This window comes from Parasteatoda tepidariorum, chromosome 4, assembly GCF_982258835.1.
Source record: "Parasteatoda tepidariorum strain Cologne lab strain chromosome 4, Ptep-v5.0, whole genome shotgun sequence".
NCBI classification, from domain to species: Eukaryota; Metazoa; Arthropoda; class Arachnida; order Araneae; family Theridiidae; genus Parasteatoda; species Parasteatoda tepidariorum.
This window is the reverse complement of record NC_141758.1, coordinates 38,048,628-38,066,583: the sequence shown is the minus strand read 5'-3', so window position 1 is coordinate 38,066,583 and position 17,956 is coordinate 38,048,628. Positions and strand designations below refer to the sequence as shown.

Sequence of the window (17,956 nt, the reverse complement as noted above, 5' to 3'; positions counted from 1 at the left end):
TTGTATATGGGGAATAGGGTACCGATCCGGAGTTGTCACGGCGTTTAATTTCCTATAGTCTCCAACTGGTCGAATACTTCCCGAGCTTTTAGTAACGACATGGAGTGGAGAGGACCATGGTGACTTCGAAGGCCGGCAAATACCCTGCTCTAACATAAACTGAAATTCTTGTTTTACAACATCGTATATTTTTGGACTTAATCGCCTAGGTTTATTGTGTATAGGCGGACCAGTTGTATCGATGTAATGCACAGTATTATGACACGCCTGCTTAATTTTTGGTGTTAATTTAGTTAATTCCGGAAATTTTGATAATAATTTATGATAATATGTGTCACCTGAAATTAATTTTACTGAAAAAACATTAGTTTTGGCAGTTATGCCCAATAAAGAAAGATTAGTGACACCATCAATTAATTTACGACGTTTTAGGTCTATCAACAGTCTAAAGTGCTCTAAAAAATCTGCTCCTATAATTGGAATAGGCACCGTAGCAACTAAAAATTTCCATTTAAAGTCTCTTCGTAATTCTAAATTAATGTTTAATAATTTACTTCCGTAGGTAAAAATTTTTGAATTATTAGCTGCAGTTAACTGTAAGGGACCAGGATGTAAATTTTTAATCATTTTTGGGACGGGCAAGCAGCTCACATCTGAACCTGAATCCACTAAAAATTTTAAATGAGTTTTTTTATCATATACAAATAAGCGACACGAACGTACGGCTGTCGGATCTTTTGTCGCTGTAATAGCGACAGCCGGTTTTAGTTTTCCTGGTTATTGTTGTATGAACACGGTGAACAACATTTTCTAGCTTTTTGGCCGAATTTCGAATGATAAAAACAGATTTCAGACGATCTTTTCCGATCCCTAGAGCTAGATGTATATCTACGAAAATTATTATATCTTGTTCGAGAACGATTGCGTGATCTCTCGCGAGAAAATTTTTCAACTTGCTGGCTAAGTGCAGCTATTTGCTGGCGAAGTGCACATACTTCCTGATATAGCGGGTTCGATGTTGACGGATTTTCTCGTGTTTTTGCTGAGAGTAAGGGATTCGAACTCGTGGCGTTATTCGTTGCACAAACATTTGGAAGGGAATCCGTTCTAACTTCGGCTATTTTATCCGCTAGCTTAGCTAAATTTTCTAGCGACTCTGAGCTAACGGAAAGAATTGTTTGTATCTCTGATGGTAAACGCTGCAGCCATAAGGTTTTCAAAAAATCCTCATTTAAAGATGTACCTGCCAGCGTTTGCATTTTCCTCAATAAATGGGACGGTTTGTCGTCTCCTAATTGTAATTCAGAAAGAAGTTTACGGATTTGCTTACTTTCAGAGTCTGTAAATTCCGCGATAAGTCTTTCTTTAAGAGTATTGTATTTATTTGCAGTTGGAGGATTAAACAAAATATCTGAAACTGCTGATAAAGTCTCTGGGTCTATTGCTGCAATGATATTGTTATTCAGCGGTTGCGTGTTCAAATCAGAAGGTTGCGTGTTCAAATCAGAAGGTTGCGTGTTCAAATCAGAAGGTTGCGTGTTCAAATCACGTCCAGGTCACCAATGTGGGGAGAGTAGTTGCAGACCATGTCAACCTTCATCTATGAAAAGGTACCCCGACATAGAGTCGAGTTAACATGTCTTATATACTAGTGAATTGTAGTTGTAATTTTGTAGTGGTAGATACGCTACAGTACTCCCCCACCAGAATTATATCTGTGATAGAATTCGATGAATGAATACCACTAGTTGAATCATTGCTGTTTTTGTGTGGTTGAGCCGGGAGAGCTGTATTAAGATCACCGTACTTTTTGAGTGCTGAATGTGAGAGGTGTATTAACTTCACGGTCGTAGTCGCTCCTGTGTTGCCGTTAGCAGTCGAGTAATCACAAGTATGCAAGCCGACGTTGTGTGTGATCGAGATGAGACTGAGTAGCAACTGCGTGAGGAGGTGGATAATGATGCAGTCACAAGTAGCAAGTCAACTGTTCAATGTGGACCATCCAACGAAGTAGGCATTACTGCCGATGTAGGCGTATCCAGATCAAAGTGGGCGTTTTTGCCAAGGTAGGCGTGTTCACATCACGTCCGGGTCACCACTGAAGTGAGTACGAAATGCGGGTTTCTCTTAAAGCATATTTATTTCATGAACACAAACATCAATATAACATAAACTAAATTAAACATTATGGGTCGTCCTGCGACCAAGCTAGCTAATGAAAAAGTTGAAAAGGTAAGTGGCTGTTCTTCCTCTGAAGGACAGAATATATATCACTAGGATCACAGGGTTGCTTTTACCTGAAGATCTTAAATCGCCAAGCTGGCGGTAAGACTGGTGAGAGTGGCGAGCACCGCACTACCTTCATTTGTTTAAAAATCTAATTAGAATTTAAAAGATTTTAAATTTATAGTGATCAGGAATTAGCCCTTCTCTTGATCATTTCTGGGGTAATTCCTGATCACTTCTGGGGTAATTAATTGGCAGTTTTTATAGTTAAGGGGCTGTTTAAAAATAATTATACAATGGTGATTAACAAATAAGACATCAAGTTCAAACAAATAAACCAAAAATATATGTTTAAGCAGCTAATAAAACAATTTATTTAAAAGTAAGAATAAAGATTAACGCTTTAAATTATCCAAAAATCTTTGCATCGTGCCATACATTTTAGGCACTCATTCTCATGTTCTGCTGGAATAAAAGAAAGAGTTCCCACAAGGGTTACTTTTGCTGGATTTTTAACTTCATCATGTGAGAGTGTAAAGTTAAGTAAAGTATGTCAACAGCTCTGGCAGCAGCTCTCACACTGAAATTTTCATTTTCAATCATTACAGGAAATTCACTCATTTTTCTTTCTAGAAGCTTAGTATCCTTTTTAGACTTATTATTTCTCACCATATTTACATTAGGTTAATTTATAAACTTAAAAACTATTCTAACTATGTACGCAAATAAAATTAAGATAGAAGCAAGGTAAGACAAACGAGAAATGGTGTAAATCGGAACACATTTGTCTTGTATACAGTTAAAAACAAATTTTGTGATTACAGATAGAATATATTTCATAGTTGTTCCACTTAATAAATATGCACTGTTATTTAAGAAAAGGCAATTAGCTATTTTTTATACTATTTTTAAGAAGAAATGACAATGATCAGGAATTACCCCAGTGATCAATAATTACCCCATCTGTAGGGGGCAACATTTGATATAGTTTCCTAGAAATCAATTACATATAATGTTTACAGTAGATGTGAAACAATTAAACAAAAGCTTACACTATTTTTATATCAAAGAAAAAGAAAGTAACTCAAAATATTTATTATTAAGAGTGCACAGAAATATGCACATTTTGAAACCCATCTTTTAAATGGAAAATACAGAAAACAGTTTAAAATATACTTATTTTGTTAGATTAGGTAAAAAACTATTATTAAGTAAATGTAGTTATACTTTAGTAAAGTGTACAAGCATTCTCGTCCATGTCTCAAATTTAAATTTTTTTTTGTTGTTGAATGAAACTTAGGTGATTATTATTTACCCCAGAAACAGAGTGATCGTGAATTACCCCTGGTCACCCTACCCGTTATCTAAACTTGAAACTAAAACATAAATATTTGCCTCATCTTTGCTCTGAGTATAAACAAAAACTGGTACTTAAAGGTGCAAAAGGGTTTTCCCCCTTACCACAAACAAACACAGTAAAGTGCATCTTGTTGTTGGCTTCGGAGATTTGCACAATATGAGGTAAGTATTTACATTGAAAAAAAAACAACAGTTAAGCGTTAACAGTTAACAGTCATTTAAAAAAAACAGTACGTTAAAAAAAACAGTTAACCCCATTCTAGCTGTGTATTGTTATAACTGAGCATTTGTAAGAGAATCATGCATATGATAATTCATAGAACAGACAAACATAATAAGAAAAGTAAGGCAATCTCACAATAACCAGGGGAATTATGGAGCTTCACAATTTTGTGACCTACAGCATGATTCTTGCAATGAGGTCAGCACTGCACTTTTACATTTACTTCCCAGACAAGCTGGTGCCCATTAATCTGAAGTTGAGCTTAATGCTGCCACTATGGATCTGACCCTAGTTATGGATCTGACCTAGTTATTCATAATGGCAGCCCAATGCCTGCGTTATCATGACTCGAACTAATATTGGGCTGTTTAGAATGTAATTTTCTCTTCTAGATGGTCTAATTTAATGTTTTGTTTTTCAGAAATAATCAGGATGAATGGGAAGTTGAAGACATTGATGTAGAAAGTAAAAATAAGGTATGTTCTGAAAAGTTTTAATTTATGCTTTCTGAATGAAAATATTTTTTTCTTAATTGTAGGTAAAATTGCCTTGATATTTTTTTTATCGTTTTTTCCGAGATTTACAGTTTTCTTTTTCTTTCACATGTTTTTACACATTTTTTTGTGATCTTTTTCCTTTGACAGTTATAATCACAAATTTATAAAATTATAAACACCTTATATTAATTAACCCTTTTAGTTATCATATTTTTTAGTTTTTGTGCATAGTGAGACTCCCTCCCCCGGGCCCAGAAGCAGAAAGTGCCTAAAACTGCGACAGGGGAACCGGGTGTATATATATATATATGTATATATATATATATATATATATATATATATATATATATATATATATATATATATATATATATATATATATATATATATATATATATACAATATATATGTCACACTACGAATTTACAATGTTAATACAGTGAAACCTCCGTTAAGCGGACATTCATGGGACCAAAAAACTTGTCCGTTTATGAGAGTTGTCCGTTTACGGGAAGGGTACCCTAATAACGAAATTTAACACCGTATATTGTTTTTAGAATATTCTCAACAATGTAGAAATAAATAATATCTACAAGGATACTGTAAATATCTACAAGAATATTTATTTAAACAATAAGAAAGATAAAAAAGAATAGATAGAGAAATTTGATATAAATACATAATTCTGGATGTAGCTACAGATAAATAAGTATAATTTTCCTATTAGCATAGATACTCAAGTTAGACATATGATACCAAATAGAAGCGTACTGTCCTCAGTCCGTTTCAATTATTAGGTTCACATCCCCTTACACCTACTTATCATTTGATAGGGAACATGGTTAATACCTTCTTGGAAAATAAACTTCCCATGATTCACAGAAAAAAAAGTAATGCATACCTGTAAGTCATGAGGACCTATGGAGATAATTATTCACAATTGATCAGCTATCAAGTGTCTGAATAAATGTTTAATTTATATAAATACCTCAAAGATTATACTTCTGTTCTCTTTTTTTTACCCCAGTTGTGTTAAATAGTCTTCAAATTGATAAGAAAATTAAAGAAATTTTCAATGGGGAAGAAGCATTGAGAGAAGTCATTTTAACTTGAGGGGTCTCATAACCTGTCTGGTCCAGATGAAAAGATCAAAAGATGCCAATGTCAGAATTATTTCAGGAGTGCAGTACCATTTTCTCTCCTTTCCTTACAAAGATGAGGCAAGGTGACAGGAGAAAAATTGATTTTTCGGTGGTGAAATAACTTAACAACATTTTTAGTTATGGATAAGGCAAAATTTTTTATTTACATGCTTTAAAAATGATGAAAAGTTGCATTTTTTTAGCTTGCAATTTATTTAGAAAAAGTATTGTCCGGTTTGTAGAGATAAAAAACGTTTCTGGACCAAAATGACTGTCCACGTCCGGTTACGGGAGTATCCGCTTTGCGGAGAATGTACGTAATGGTTTATTCATAGAAGATTCCCAGGGAATTAAAAATATGTCCGTATTGAGAGGTGTCCATTTTGCAGGAGTGTCCATAACAGGAGGTTTCACTGTACTTTCAAAGAGTAACATATATATATATATCCTTCAATAACTTTTGTTGTAATGATCAGATTTTCACATGAACTAAGCAATAATCTTAAGAGTTCTCTACCCTCACCATTTTTGATTCTAGGTTATATTTTTAATTTGTTTTCTCAATATTTTTAACACAAACTTATTCTCAAACTTTTGATGATATACCTAGTGTTATTAGGCAGCACAATACTTTTCAAAGTACTTTTTCAGTACAACCCGTAGATAATTCTGTATAAAAAATACTTATTAATAATTATTTGTTATTTTACGTAATTTAATAATAAGTGGAAAAATTTAGAAATGTAACATAAAAGATTTATGTTTTTCGACATTTTAAACTATGTAAATTTAAATGACAAAAAACTACAGAATCTGTTAATTTAAGATTTCGAAGTTTAGAATTTCAAAAAAGTATTTTTTTTAAAGCTATGCTACTTATAAATCCTTATTTTATATATTTATTTATTATAAATTTTTTTAAAGATAAATTGTATGGATAAATTGTTTGCCTTTATCTTGTTAATATACTCTGTTTATTTTTTAAAACTTAACTAATATGTGTGAGACACATTTTTATGTGGTAAAATCAATTCTAAAGAGATTGGTTTAATTTTTTTTTTTAGTTATCAAAATGCATATAACATTCTTTAATAATGAGGTGCTACACAAATTCTAATTCATTCCATTAATTTCATCAAAGTAACATTAATTCAAAATTGCTTGTTTTATTTTCAGAGTAAAAAAGTAGCTATTGCTCAAGATGATTGGGAAACTACTGTGGTGGAAAATAAGAAGCGTAAAAAATCTAAAGGGTAATCAAATATTTTTCAAGCATTACGGGGTCTGGGTGGTTTTGATTCTCATTGAGAACATCTATGTGCAATTTTTTCCGACTTCTAGAACTTTTCTAAAGTTTTACATAGAACTCAAAATTTTCCACAAAAGTTTAACCTTAGCACAGAGATTATTTAAATGTAAACAATTTAAAAAACTTATAATTTAATTTTCTTGAAAACTAAAATTTGAAGGAAAAAGGAACGATACTATATCTTGCATTCACAATAAAAATCATGAAAACCATGTTAATAATTGAAAGCAACTTTTAGTACCTTGATAAATATGCTCTTTTTAAAAACATACTTGTTCAAATAAATTAAAAATAAAATGTATTTTTTAGTTAAAAAAACTAAATATTTTGAGTTTTTATAAAAAAATTATTTAAAAAAATATTAAATATAAACTAATATTCAAGTGTTTGTATGAATTTAAGCAATGCAGATACACTCACATTGCTACAAATTCTTTATTTAATTAAATGCAGAGATTAATTCTTAATTAAAAATTTTGTTATATTGTTAAATATGACATTCGTAAATAATGGAGTCACCCGTTGCATGTTTAAAAATATGCTATGTCACATGCACATACATTGTGTTAAATAGATGTTTACAAGTCAGGCACTGCGTTTTTTTCTAGTTTTATTTTTTATTCTTGTTATAGCTTATCATTTCCGGTTTTATTTATTTTTTGTAACATCCCTAAAATTTACGAAATCAAAAAGTATGTCAACTTTTTTAATAGTGTCTTAAAACATTGAATTAATTAATTGTAAATATAACTCTAATCTAATTAGCAATAATTATATTGGAGTAGAAATTATAAATCTTTCTTGAATACTTTGATTATACGCCAATGCATGCTAGTAGGAATTGTAGTTGTTCTGGTTAAAAAAATATTTGGTCCTTGTATTCCTGACTTTTGTGTGTCCAGAACATCCTTTTTCTGCTAATGTATAAAATAAAAAAATTCATTTGGAAAATCAAAAGATTTGGGTATTCAATGCAATATCTTTTTGTTTTAAACAGTAATGCTTTTAAAAATAGTGAAATTCGATAGTTCAGACTTAGAGACACTGCACTAATGTTTATTGTTTTTTTTATCTGTAGGTTTCATTGCTTCCAACTTTTTGAGACTTCATTCATTTTAATGAAATAACATTGTAGGGTAAAATTTCATTGTTTCACAATTGTATGATTTTTAAAATTATTGTTCCTAAACAATAATTCAGTAATCATATAATTTTTACATGGTGAGTTATAGGATCAGCCTTTAAATTTCCTTTGAACAGAAATTTTAATACCCGCTGTGTTTTTATTTTGATATTATTGAAATCTTACCTAAAAATTATTTGATTGTGGAAGTCTTGAAATTTTAATTTAATGTTGGTATGAAAGAGTACTGACTTATTGATATTTTATATTTAATCGATTATTTTTTTTAACATAGTAGTACTAAATTTTTTTTCTCCGTGCTTTGATTTGAAATTATTATTAGTTATTGAGTGTTCCATTAATAAAATTATGCCGGAAACTGTTAAAATTTTCTGTTCTCAAAAAATAAACAGAATTGAAAAGAATATATTTTATATTTCTTTTATAAAATGTGATTTTATTTATTTTACTTTACAGAAAATTATAAGTTTCTTTGTTTGTTTTTATTAAGTAGCCAGGTATGTTTATACTGTACTAAAAAATGTCCTAATTTTTTTTGTAAAAATGTGTCCTGATCTTTTCTTTGGTCCATTTCAAGGCTTATTATAGGCATAAGATTAGCATAGTGCATTAATAAGAAGTATGCAACACTGTTTAATTGTCGTATACTAAAAAAAGTAGAATTTAATGCTTGACTTTAAGCTATTTAAAATATGAGTAATGATTAATAGTATTTATGACTATATATCAATGCAATTTTTAAAATTTTTGATGCACATAAAATTTTTGATTTACCATTTTTATTTATCATTAAACCATCAAATACTTACCAATTTATTTAATTCTTATTATAATTGTATAAAAGATAATTAATTATTTTTCTTTTTTGCAGTGATATTCTTGTACAGAGATCGGAAGCTAGCTTAAATATTTCTGAATTTAATGTTACTGAAGGTAAGTCCTTTTTGTGAGAAATATTTATTATTATTCAGCAAAATCTGCTAGTTGAATACTTGTAGGGCAACATTGCTATCCCACTTGGATTAGTGTGTAACTTATAGAACTGGAAGTTGCTTTGCTAGTATTTGATTATTAACATCAACTTTAATAGATTATCAACATACAGGGTGGTCAACATAGCAAGTTTCACAGCGCTATTTATTAGAGAAAGCTCATAATATTTTAAACATAGGTAATATATATATATATATATATATATATATATATATATATATATCATAAACCATTTAAGACTGTAGTAAAAAACTCAATCCTGAGTTACAAGCAACTATAAAAAAATGAGTGACTTTTTTATTATGGAGAATAATGCGAGTTTTTTTTAAAAACAAAATTATTACAATTAGTTACCGTATTTTTTTTTTTTTTATACCATTGAAGTTAGTCAACATTCTGAGTGATAGTCCTGTTTTTTTCCGAGTTTTAAGCTGCAAGCTTTATAGGATCAAAAAACTAGTTTCCTCTGTGTTATTCAATGGGTGACTAGTACATATCACGGAAATTTCCTTACAATTATACCTAGTGGATCAACACTTGGAAGGTTAAAGATACTGCTAGGAAACCTGTGTGTGTTGACTATTTGTAGGCTAATAAATTGCTGGTCCACTTTGATTAGTGATCAACTTAGAAAGTTTGGTGATTAATCATTAACAACTTAGTTTGGTGATTGATCATTAACATCAATTTCGAAAACTGGTCAAAGTATAGAGGTGAACAACTTATCTGGTTTCATTGTACTTAATAAAATAATGAAAAAATAAAAATACCAATAAATCTAATGTCATCTTTTAATACATTCTTAGTATTTTTCATCTTAGTAATTACTTACTAAAAACTTCGTTGGTTTAAAAAGAATATAAAGATGGTAATAAAAGTTGATGTGATTTAAGCACTTAAACATTGGTTGCCCATCCATTCTCAAGATTTAACAGTTGTAAGTGAGGAAACCGAAAGTGATTTGAAATATAAAACAAGCACAAGGTTGCCTGGAAAAACCGGTGTGGCCGAAATAGACAAATCAGGTCAAAATACTTCTACACTCACGGTGGAGAGGAAGTTAGGAATTTATGATGTTAACAAGAGAATGACAATTCTCTTTTTGTCGTCCAATGAAACAAGTTTCCAGGAAATCAAGATAAGTTGATGTGACAAGCGCCACGGCAGTTTTTCTATTTTTGTTTTTCATCTTTATTTTTCTGTTATACTCTCAGTTACCATGGTTTTTTTAGTATTGTGTTTCACTTTTGTTTTCCTTTTTTGTTGGCAACTTTATATTTTATGTTGGCACTTTTGTTTTTCTCATTCGCATTTGGCAAATCTTAAGAATAGGTGCCTAATTTTGCTATTCAAATATGCTGACTTTTACTACCAACTTTAAATTTTTAATCATGTATATTTTTCATTTTCTTGGAATTAGTTATTTAGCATCTTTAAATGTTAAATAAATATTAAAAATTAAAATTGTCCTAAAAAGATTGTTGCTTGCGTTAAAAATTAAATAAACTTAAAGGCGTGATTGGAAGAACTAAATTTTTTGTACTTAACTACTACTAATATCTTAAAAGTATAATTAGCTATAGCTGCAACAGTTTTTCTTAAATGTAGTACAGTACAGAACCCGTTATCCGGAAATCAGAAAACAGGAAAACCAAAAAACCGGAACGAAATTCGATAAATTTTCCCGCCATTTAAAAAAAAAAAATTTTTTTTTCCTCATAAGATTTTAGGATTTTTCTTTCTTTTTTGAAAGATGTTTACCTTACCATCATTTTATAAATAATCATTAGTGTATTACTTCATCGTTTTTTCTTCTTTTTAAGATTATTTCCAAATACTTTTTTTTAGTTGGGTTTAACAATAAAAAAAAACAGCTTTTTGTAGCGATTCAGAAAACCGGAAAAATCAGTTATCCGGAATAGCAATGGTCCCGATCGTTCCGGATAATCGGTTCCCTACTGTAACTACAAACTATTTTCAAAATATCATCTCTTAACTTTTTTTAAGCAGCAAATTTTTTAAGTAGGTTATTATTTCTTTATTTAATACTATTTATTTATTTATTATATATATGTTATACATTATATCGATTATAAAATTGTAAAATGATACATTAATTCTTTTTGTTATTTTTTTAATAGTTGGTAAAGAAAAAGTAAAGCTTGATGAATTGGTCAAGACCTCACTCAAGACTACTGGTCAAGTTGCTCAAAAAAATTTGCAAAATGTCAAAAAACTTAAAAAACTTAGTGTACCTTTGCATAAAAAACACCAACAAAAGGTAAAAAATCTGATTTACATTTTAATTTTTGCAATTGTAACTACAATTAAATTTGGCAGAATGAGAGCATAGAAACTAAGAAATTTCACTCCAGAAATCTGAGTTTGTCTAAATTATGCTTAAAAATGAAATAAGAAATGTAATATAAACAGTTGAAGAACTATGCATTTCAATTCTTGAAACATGAGGCTTTGTGTTATATGGAATTTTGTGTCATATAGATAATTTAGCACATAATTTAGCTTAACCTGTAAACATGGCGATGTATGTCTGAAACAGTTCAATATTAATTCTTTAAAATAATTTTTATCCACAAATATCTTAAAATACAGATATGCATTTTAATATTAATTGGGAAAAAATTGAATTGGTCTAGAACTTTCAAAATAAAATCTTGAATCAACAAATTGATCAATCAATAAATTTGTCAATTTTTGTTTGCTTTAAGGATTGTAAAATCAATTCAGTTTTTGGGATTGCATTATTAAGTTTTTCTACTGTAACTAGAAATGTAATACTGTAATGAACTAGCAATAATGTTTAAAAATTAACTAGAAAATTTTTATAAATTGCCTACCTTTAGTTTGTTTGTGCTTTTTGTTTGAAAATTCTTCAACATTCGACTTCATAGTCTTTTTTCTTTTGTCATTTTTTCATCTCCATAATTATTTTTTGGATAATTTAAACTGATGGGAATTATAACCCTAATTATGACTATTGAGAAAAGTACTTAGAAGTTCATCTTCCTATTTTTTTTTCACTTTAAAAATTACAACTGTTTATGTATTTTGCATGATCTGGGAGACTGTTTATGACTCTAGAGTTTATGAATGTTAATCCTTCATAAGTGCAAAAAGTTTCATGCATTATCAAAAATTTTTTTTTTCCTGATGCATTTTATTTTTAAATTCCAAACATGTAATGCTTGTTCAAATTTTAACCAAACATTGTATGTGCTTCATGAATTTCTGCCTCATTATTTTTTCATTATAAAAAAAAAAGTTTATTTTTTATTATAAAAGACAGTTAAAGTTTTTATTTATGAAAAGAAAAGCCTTAAGGTTTAAAAAGTACAAGAAAAATTGTCGATTTATCTCTTAAATTTGATCCATAAGTATTTTGAATTTTTTTTTTCATTTTAGAAATTAATAAATTTTGTTAATTCATAAAAGATAAAATTACATATCTATTTATTACTTAAAGTTGCCCTATAAGTATTTCATATCATTTTTTTCCATTTTAAAAATGTAACTTTTTTTAATTGATGGCAGATAAAATTAGTGTTATTCTTTTTAGATAAAAAGAGCTTTAGCATATGAAAAAGTATGTGAAGATATCACTAAATGGGACAGTTTGGTTCACTCAAATCGAACAGTAAGTATCAAATTTTCTTTTTTTTTAATCTTAAATTTTGATACTTATTTTTTATTTTACATGTTAACTGAGTAGTAATCAGATTGATTTTATTGTTGCATATTTATATCAATTCTCAAATTAAGGTTCTTTTTATCTCATAAATGTTTGCACAGTGGTCTTAATATTATATAAACTTGTTATTTTAAAATTTAAATTTATTGTTAGTGTTCTTATTAATATTTATTCAAAATTTTAATGATAATTTTTTTATTATATAGAACAGGGGTTTCCAACTTGCATGAGGTTGGGGGCCACAATTAAAAACACAAATCCACAAGCCGCAGCTTCATCAAAATTTTATGTAGGACTCTTTTATGTTTGAAGGAACATTAAATATTACTGTCAGAGTTTTACTAAGTTGTACAAAGCAAAAGGATTGAATTACAAATTAAAATAAGAAGTAGATTTTTAAAAATACTTAATTGTTACTAATAATATTTTTAGAAATATTGAATAAATAATAAAAATTCGGGCTACAATAACTTTAATGTGCACCTATGTATTAAATAATTAATGTGCAACAGATATCTAATTGTTAAGATATAAAACTTTGGTTGGTATTAAAACTTACATAGTGCCACACAAAATGTTCAATGAGAAAATTGAGATTTGTCTGCTGAAACCACCAGAGAATAGATATTTACATTTAAAATTTACAAATGTGTGTGTAAATATTTTCGTCCAAAATTAGTGGTGTCAAAAAGTTAAATCGGAGAATTTCTTAGAGAAAATTTCTGATACACACACGCTGAATTATATTCACAAAATATAAAAAAATGAAATAAAAAAGAGCAACATACACAATTATTTTTGTATTTGAATAAGTATTTTCTTCGATGCAAAACCAGAAGAAATAAATTTTTTTGCACTGATGGTATGTTAAATTTCACTGAAACGAAGAAATGACCTTTCTATTAACAAGAAACGTATTTTAAATCCATATAGATTTTATGCAAAAATGACAACTAATATATTTTAGTTCGCGGGTCACAAAAAAAGACTTTGTGGGCCGGATGCGGTCCCCGGGTAGCCAGTTGGAAACCCCTGATATAGAAGAAGCAATTATAAATGTCTTTTTTTTTTTTTTTTTTTGGAAAAACTTATTCAACTTAAATATAGTTAAAATGTGACTAGTTACTATTCTAATCATCACCCATTTTTAAATGCGTATAACGTTTTATAAAAGTGCATCTGTTTTAATTATTATTACCGTAATTTCGCGGAGATAAGCCGCGGCGTTACTGATTTAAAACTTGAAAATTTAGTAGGAAGGCGTATCTAATGGGGCGGCCTATGTAGTATTACTTTTTTTTCTCTTCAAAAAATTTTGCTTTTTAGAAACAGTTCTGGAAATTTCATCTTAATTTTTTCCACCCGTTACTGTACTTTTTATTTATTTTTTCATGCTTAATGTCACTCCAAGGAATGGTCAGCGCACCTGGAATTTTCCCCTCCCTAATCCTTTCTTGGAATCACTTTCTGGAAACCACTATCCACAAGAGAACAAAGTCTCTCTTTCCCTTCTGCTGTATGGACAGCTGTTGAGTGTAGGAAATGGGCGTGGAGTGGAGAAGCATAAAACAGAAAGGTATGAATGAAGAAAATCAGGGTGGGGCCAGTTATAATGTAACTAAAACAAACGTTCCCCTACCCCCGTTCTTTCCAGGAAATATGACTCTTCCACTTTTCATGGATGCCTCTTACCACTCCCCTTTTTTCTTCAGCTGGTTGTTAAAAACATGTGAATGTTTGGTAAATAAAGCATGCTGATGAGCTTGGAATGACCTTCAATAATCTTACAATTAGAATGTTCAAAAAGAATTTCAAACTTTTCACAGAGGGTCAGTGTAGAGGGAAAAAAAGCAAAGTGTGTGAGAATTTTAGACAAGGATAAAAGAAACCTGATTTGAGAAGCGAAAATAGGGGGAGGAATTGCTAAAAATAGAAACTTGTTTTAAATGCTTGGGAGAGAGCTTTTTATTGTTTTTGTTTTTCTTTCATTGCTCATATTTCTGTCTGATTTCGATCATCTTCCTCAGCTTATTATTATTATGTTTTTTTATCCTTTTATCTTCAGTTCTGATGCGTTTTTGTTTTATTAATATTTTTCTTTCCTTAATATTTTTGTTTCGTTTATACTATTTTCGTTTTGTTTTAACATAACTTGTATTTAAGTTATCCATTTTAAATGCCTCCCATTAAGAGGAAAAATTATACCGCTGCGTTTAAGCTGTCAGCAATTAAAAGAGAAAAAGAAACTGTGATAAATGGCTTCAAAAGAGCGGAAATCATCCCGGGACAAACGAAACCGAAAGTGACGGAGATTAACCCGAAATAAACAATTAAATAGTAAAACTATTTTGCTCTGATACAGAGAGTTCTGATTTTGAGGAATTTTTAAGTGCAATGATATGAATATATAGTGATACGTGATATTTAAATAAATTATTCTTAAGTTTTTCTTTGAACGAAATTTGTTTGGATTTATCGTTTATTTCTAAAACAGGATTTTAGATTGTTAATTTAAAAGTAAAATCGTTTTATTTTTAAAAAATTTCATGCTTATTTTAATTGTTTATGATATATTAATTATTTTATTTATATTTTAATGGTTACTTCACTTTAAAATTAGAAAATGCTTAATTTTACTTAGAAAATTATTGAAATCTATTTTATGTACTAGGATTGTTTCTATTTTTTTTAATATTTAATATCCTTTTATTTATTTTTATTTAACTATTTAATTTATATACATATGCATATTTAGAGCATGTGTTAAGTCTTTAATCAATACCTGCATTAAGTTCAAAATTCTTTAATTGTTAAAAATTCGGCTCGGCGTGTCCGGTGAAAAACTTCTTTCTGTCAGTCGATATTTGAGGGAGTGGCGTATATACCAGGTGGCGTTTCACCGCGAAATTACGGTATTTTTTTTTAAATAACTCTTTTTGCCACTTAATCTTACAGCAATTTTATTAGTTTTAGCAATTAATAAAAACATTTGAAAACTGACCGTTATGAGCATGACACAATATGTTGCGTTCTTAACAGACAGTTTTTAATTTTTCTTAAAATTTGATTTTCCGAAGTTATTAAAAATACAGCATGTGTAATCATTACCAAGAGTTATTTTAAAACAAAAAATGTAAACAGATTATCTAAATTTTATGTTAAGCTAAAGCTCAATACGAGTATAGCACGAGTATATCCTGCTACGAACCCAATAATTGCTTCACAATCATCGGGTTTTGTTTGTCGTTTTTTGGCAGAACACAATTTTCCCACTAAAGTTAAAATTATTCACTTAACATATATGTAAAAGGAGATTCTGTTTGCTTACGCTTGCACCTCTACTTCCCACGTCAAAATATTATTATCTATTTGTATTATAAGAATTTAGATCTATTGGTAAGCAGAAGTAATTTTTCTAAGTAATAATTTTTGAAAATAACAATTATATTGTTATAACAATATATAGTTATAACAATATATAGTTATAACAATATATAGTTATAACAATATATTGTACAAACAAATTTGACGAGTTCACAACCGAAATTTAAAATTTTCGCTTACCAAATGGGCGGATATATTAAATATTATTTTTGCTTGCATCTCATTACACTTGAAGCTGATCATTAAGTTATAAATCATTTAACGAATCTCTTTAATTGTAACTTATTACAGTATATTAACGTTATTTGCACAACAATAATAGTTGTTAAACGGTTTTATAAGATTTGATGACCTTTATAACTAACTTTATCTTAAAATGTAGTGCAGAATTACATTATAATAATAATAAAAAAATTCAACTATTCTCTTAGTTTTAAACTAGAAAATTGAATTAAAAACGTAATAATAGCTGCACAGGAAAATAACTTTAAATTAGGGATACAAAAATCTTTTTAGAAAAACAATACCTTTACGACTTTTATTAGTTTTATGCTAATGACAACCAAAACAGTATAGAAATGAATGAGGAAATTGGATCCTACCAAGTTATTTTCCGGCCTATAAAAATGCACGGACAACAATGTAAAACTGTTACACCATCATTAGGCCTACTTAAAACAAAATAAAAATTTAAACTAACTTTATCTGGTAAATTTAGTTGTAACAATTCAGCAGACAGCATTATTAAAAATTATTACTTTTTCAGACTCATGCGTTCTCAATTTTACTTGGTTGTTTTGTGCATTACTAACTGCAAGTCTTCTGTAATTGGTTATGTGTTATCATTTTACTCTCTTCTTATATATATATATATATATATATATATATATATATATATATATATATATATATATATATATATATATATATATATATATACACATACACAGTTGGACTTCTATTTAACGAACTTCCATTTTCCGAATTTCTCTATTTTGCGAATTTTTTCGAGGAACCAAGAACATTTTGGAAATTTGTTCGTAAAATAACTTCCAAATAGCGAAGTGAATTTTCTATTTAACGAACTTTTCTTTGAGGTCCGCTTTCCCTATTTCCCAAAATATTTCAGAACATTTCAAACTTGTTAACGCATTTTATGAGGGAAATGACCTTGAATTGATTTTCGAAGCCATTTCACTTTTAGAGAAAGCAGTGAAATCCCTTCCTCCTTTTGTTTGCATTTCAAAGGAAAAACTCGATAAAATTAACGAATTTTATCAGTAGCAATTAAACTTATTAACGCGTGCGGTAATGTATGTTTTAAATTACTACTATAATAAATGTAGCTATAATTTTATACATAAATTTAGCTTTTTTTAGTTGAAAATGTATGTAGCATGATAGTGTAACACTGGATAATGTTTTACTCTATTCTTGCTTTTCATGCAGATTTCTTTTATGGTTAAGATTTATGAGAAAATAAATGGTAGATACTAGTTTACTAGATAAAGGTGTATCAATTACCATTTTAATCATGTCTAGTGTTTATGAATTTAATACCTGTTTTGCGTCGTTTAAGTATTTCAAAAGGTGATTTTCTATTTAACGAATTTTCCATATAACGAACTTATTATCGGGATTTAGCGACTTCGTTAAATAGAGGTCCGACTGTATATATATACATACATAAACCTTCATTTTTTTTTAAAAGAAGAGGAGGGAGATTAAATTTATTTGGAAAAGATTGAGGAATTTTTTTTTTAATATTTTGCAGGTCTGTTGTATGTTTTATTTTTTTCATAAATCTTTGATGTGTAATGAATTAATTTCTGTTCTTGATAGGCTGATCAATTAGTTTTTCCATTGAAGAAACCAGATTTTCAGTTGCAATCAGTTGAGGCAACTGCTGAAAATTTTGTTGTAAGTAGCCATTATTTTCAAATTCTTCTATTAATTCAAATTCTTCTATT

General features: G+C 28.9%; 1 protein-coding gene across 2 annotated transcripts in view; it reads left to right on the top strand.

Moving 5' to 3' along the window:
* The window catches only part of LOC107447518 (U3 small nucleolar RNA-associated protein 14 homolog A), a 45,161-nt gene that overhangs the window by 4,939 nt on the left and 22,266 nt on the right, over window positions 1-17,956 (top strand). The window contains exons 2-7 of one of the 2 annotated variants that reach the window (XM_016062479.4): window positions 4,230-4,284; window positions 6,624-6,700; window positions 8,772-8,833; window positions 11,035-11,174; window positions 12,471-12,548; window positions 17,829-17,906. In XM_016062479.4, coding sequence (XP_015917965.1) covers window positions 4,230-4,284; window positions 6,624-6,700; window positions 8,772-8,833; window positions 11,035-11,174; window positions 12,471-12,548; window positions 17,829-17,906 — 490 coding nt within the window. The remainder of the gene's footprint in view (window positions 1-4,229; window positions 4,285-6,623; window positions 6,701-8,771; window positions 8,834-11,034; window positions 11,175-12,470; window positions 12,549-17,828; window positions 17,907-17,956) is intronic. The other variant, XM_087160944.1, reaches the window with a different exon arrangement.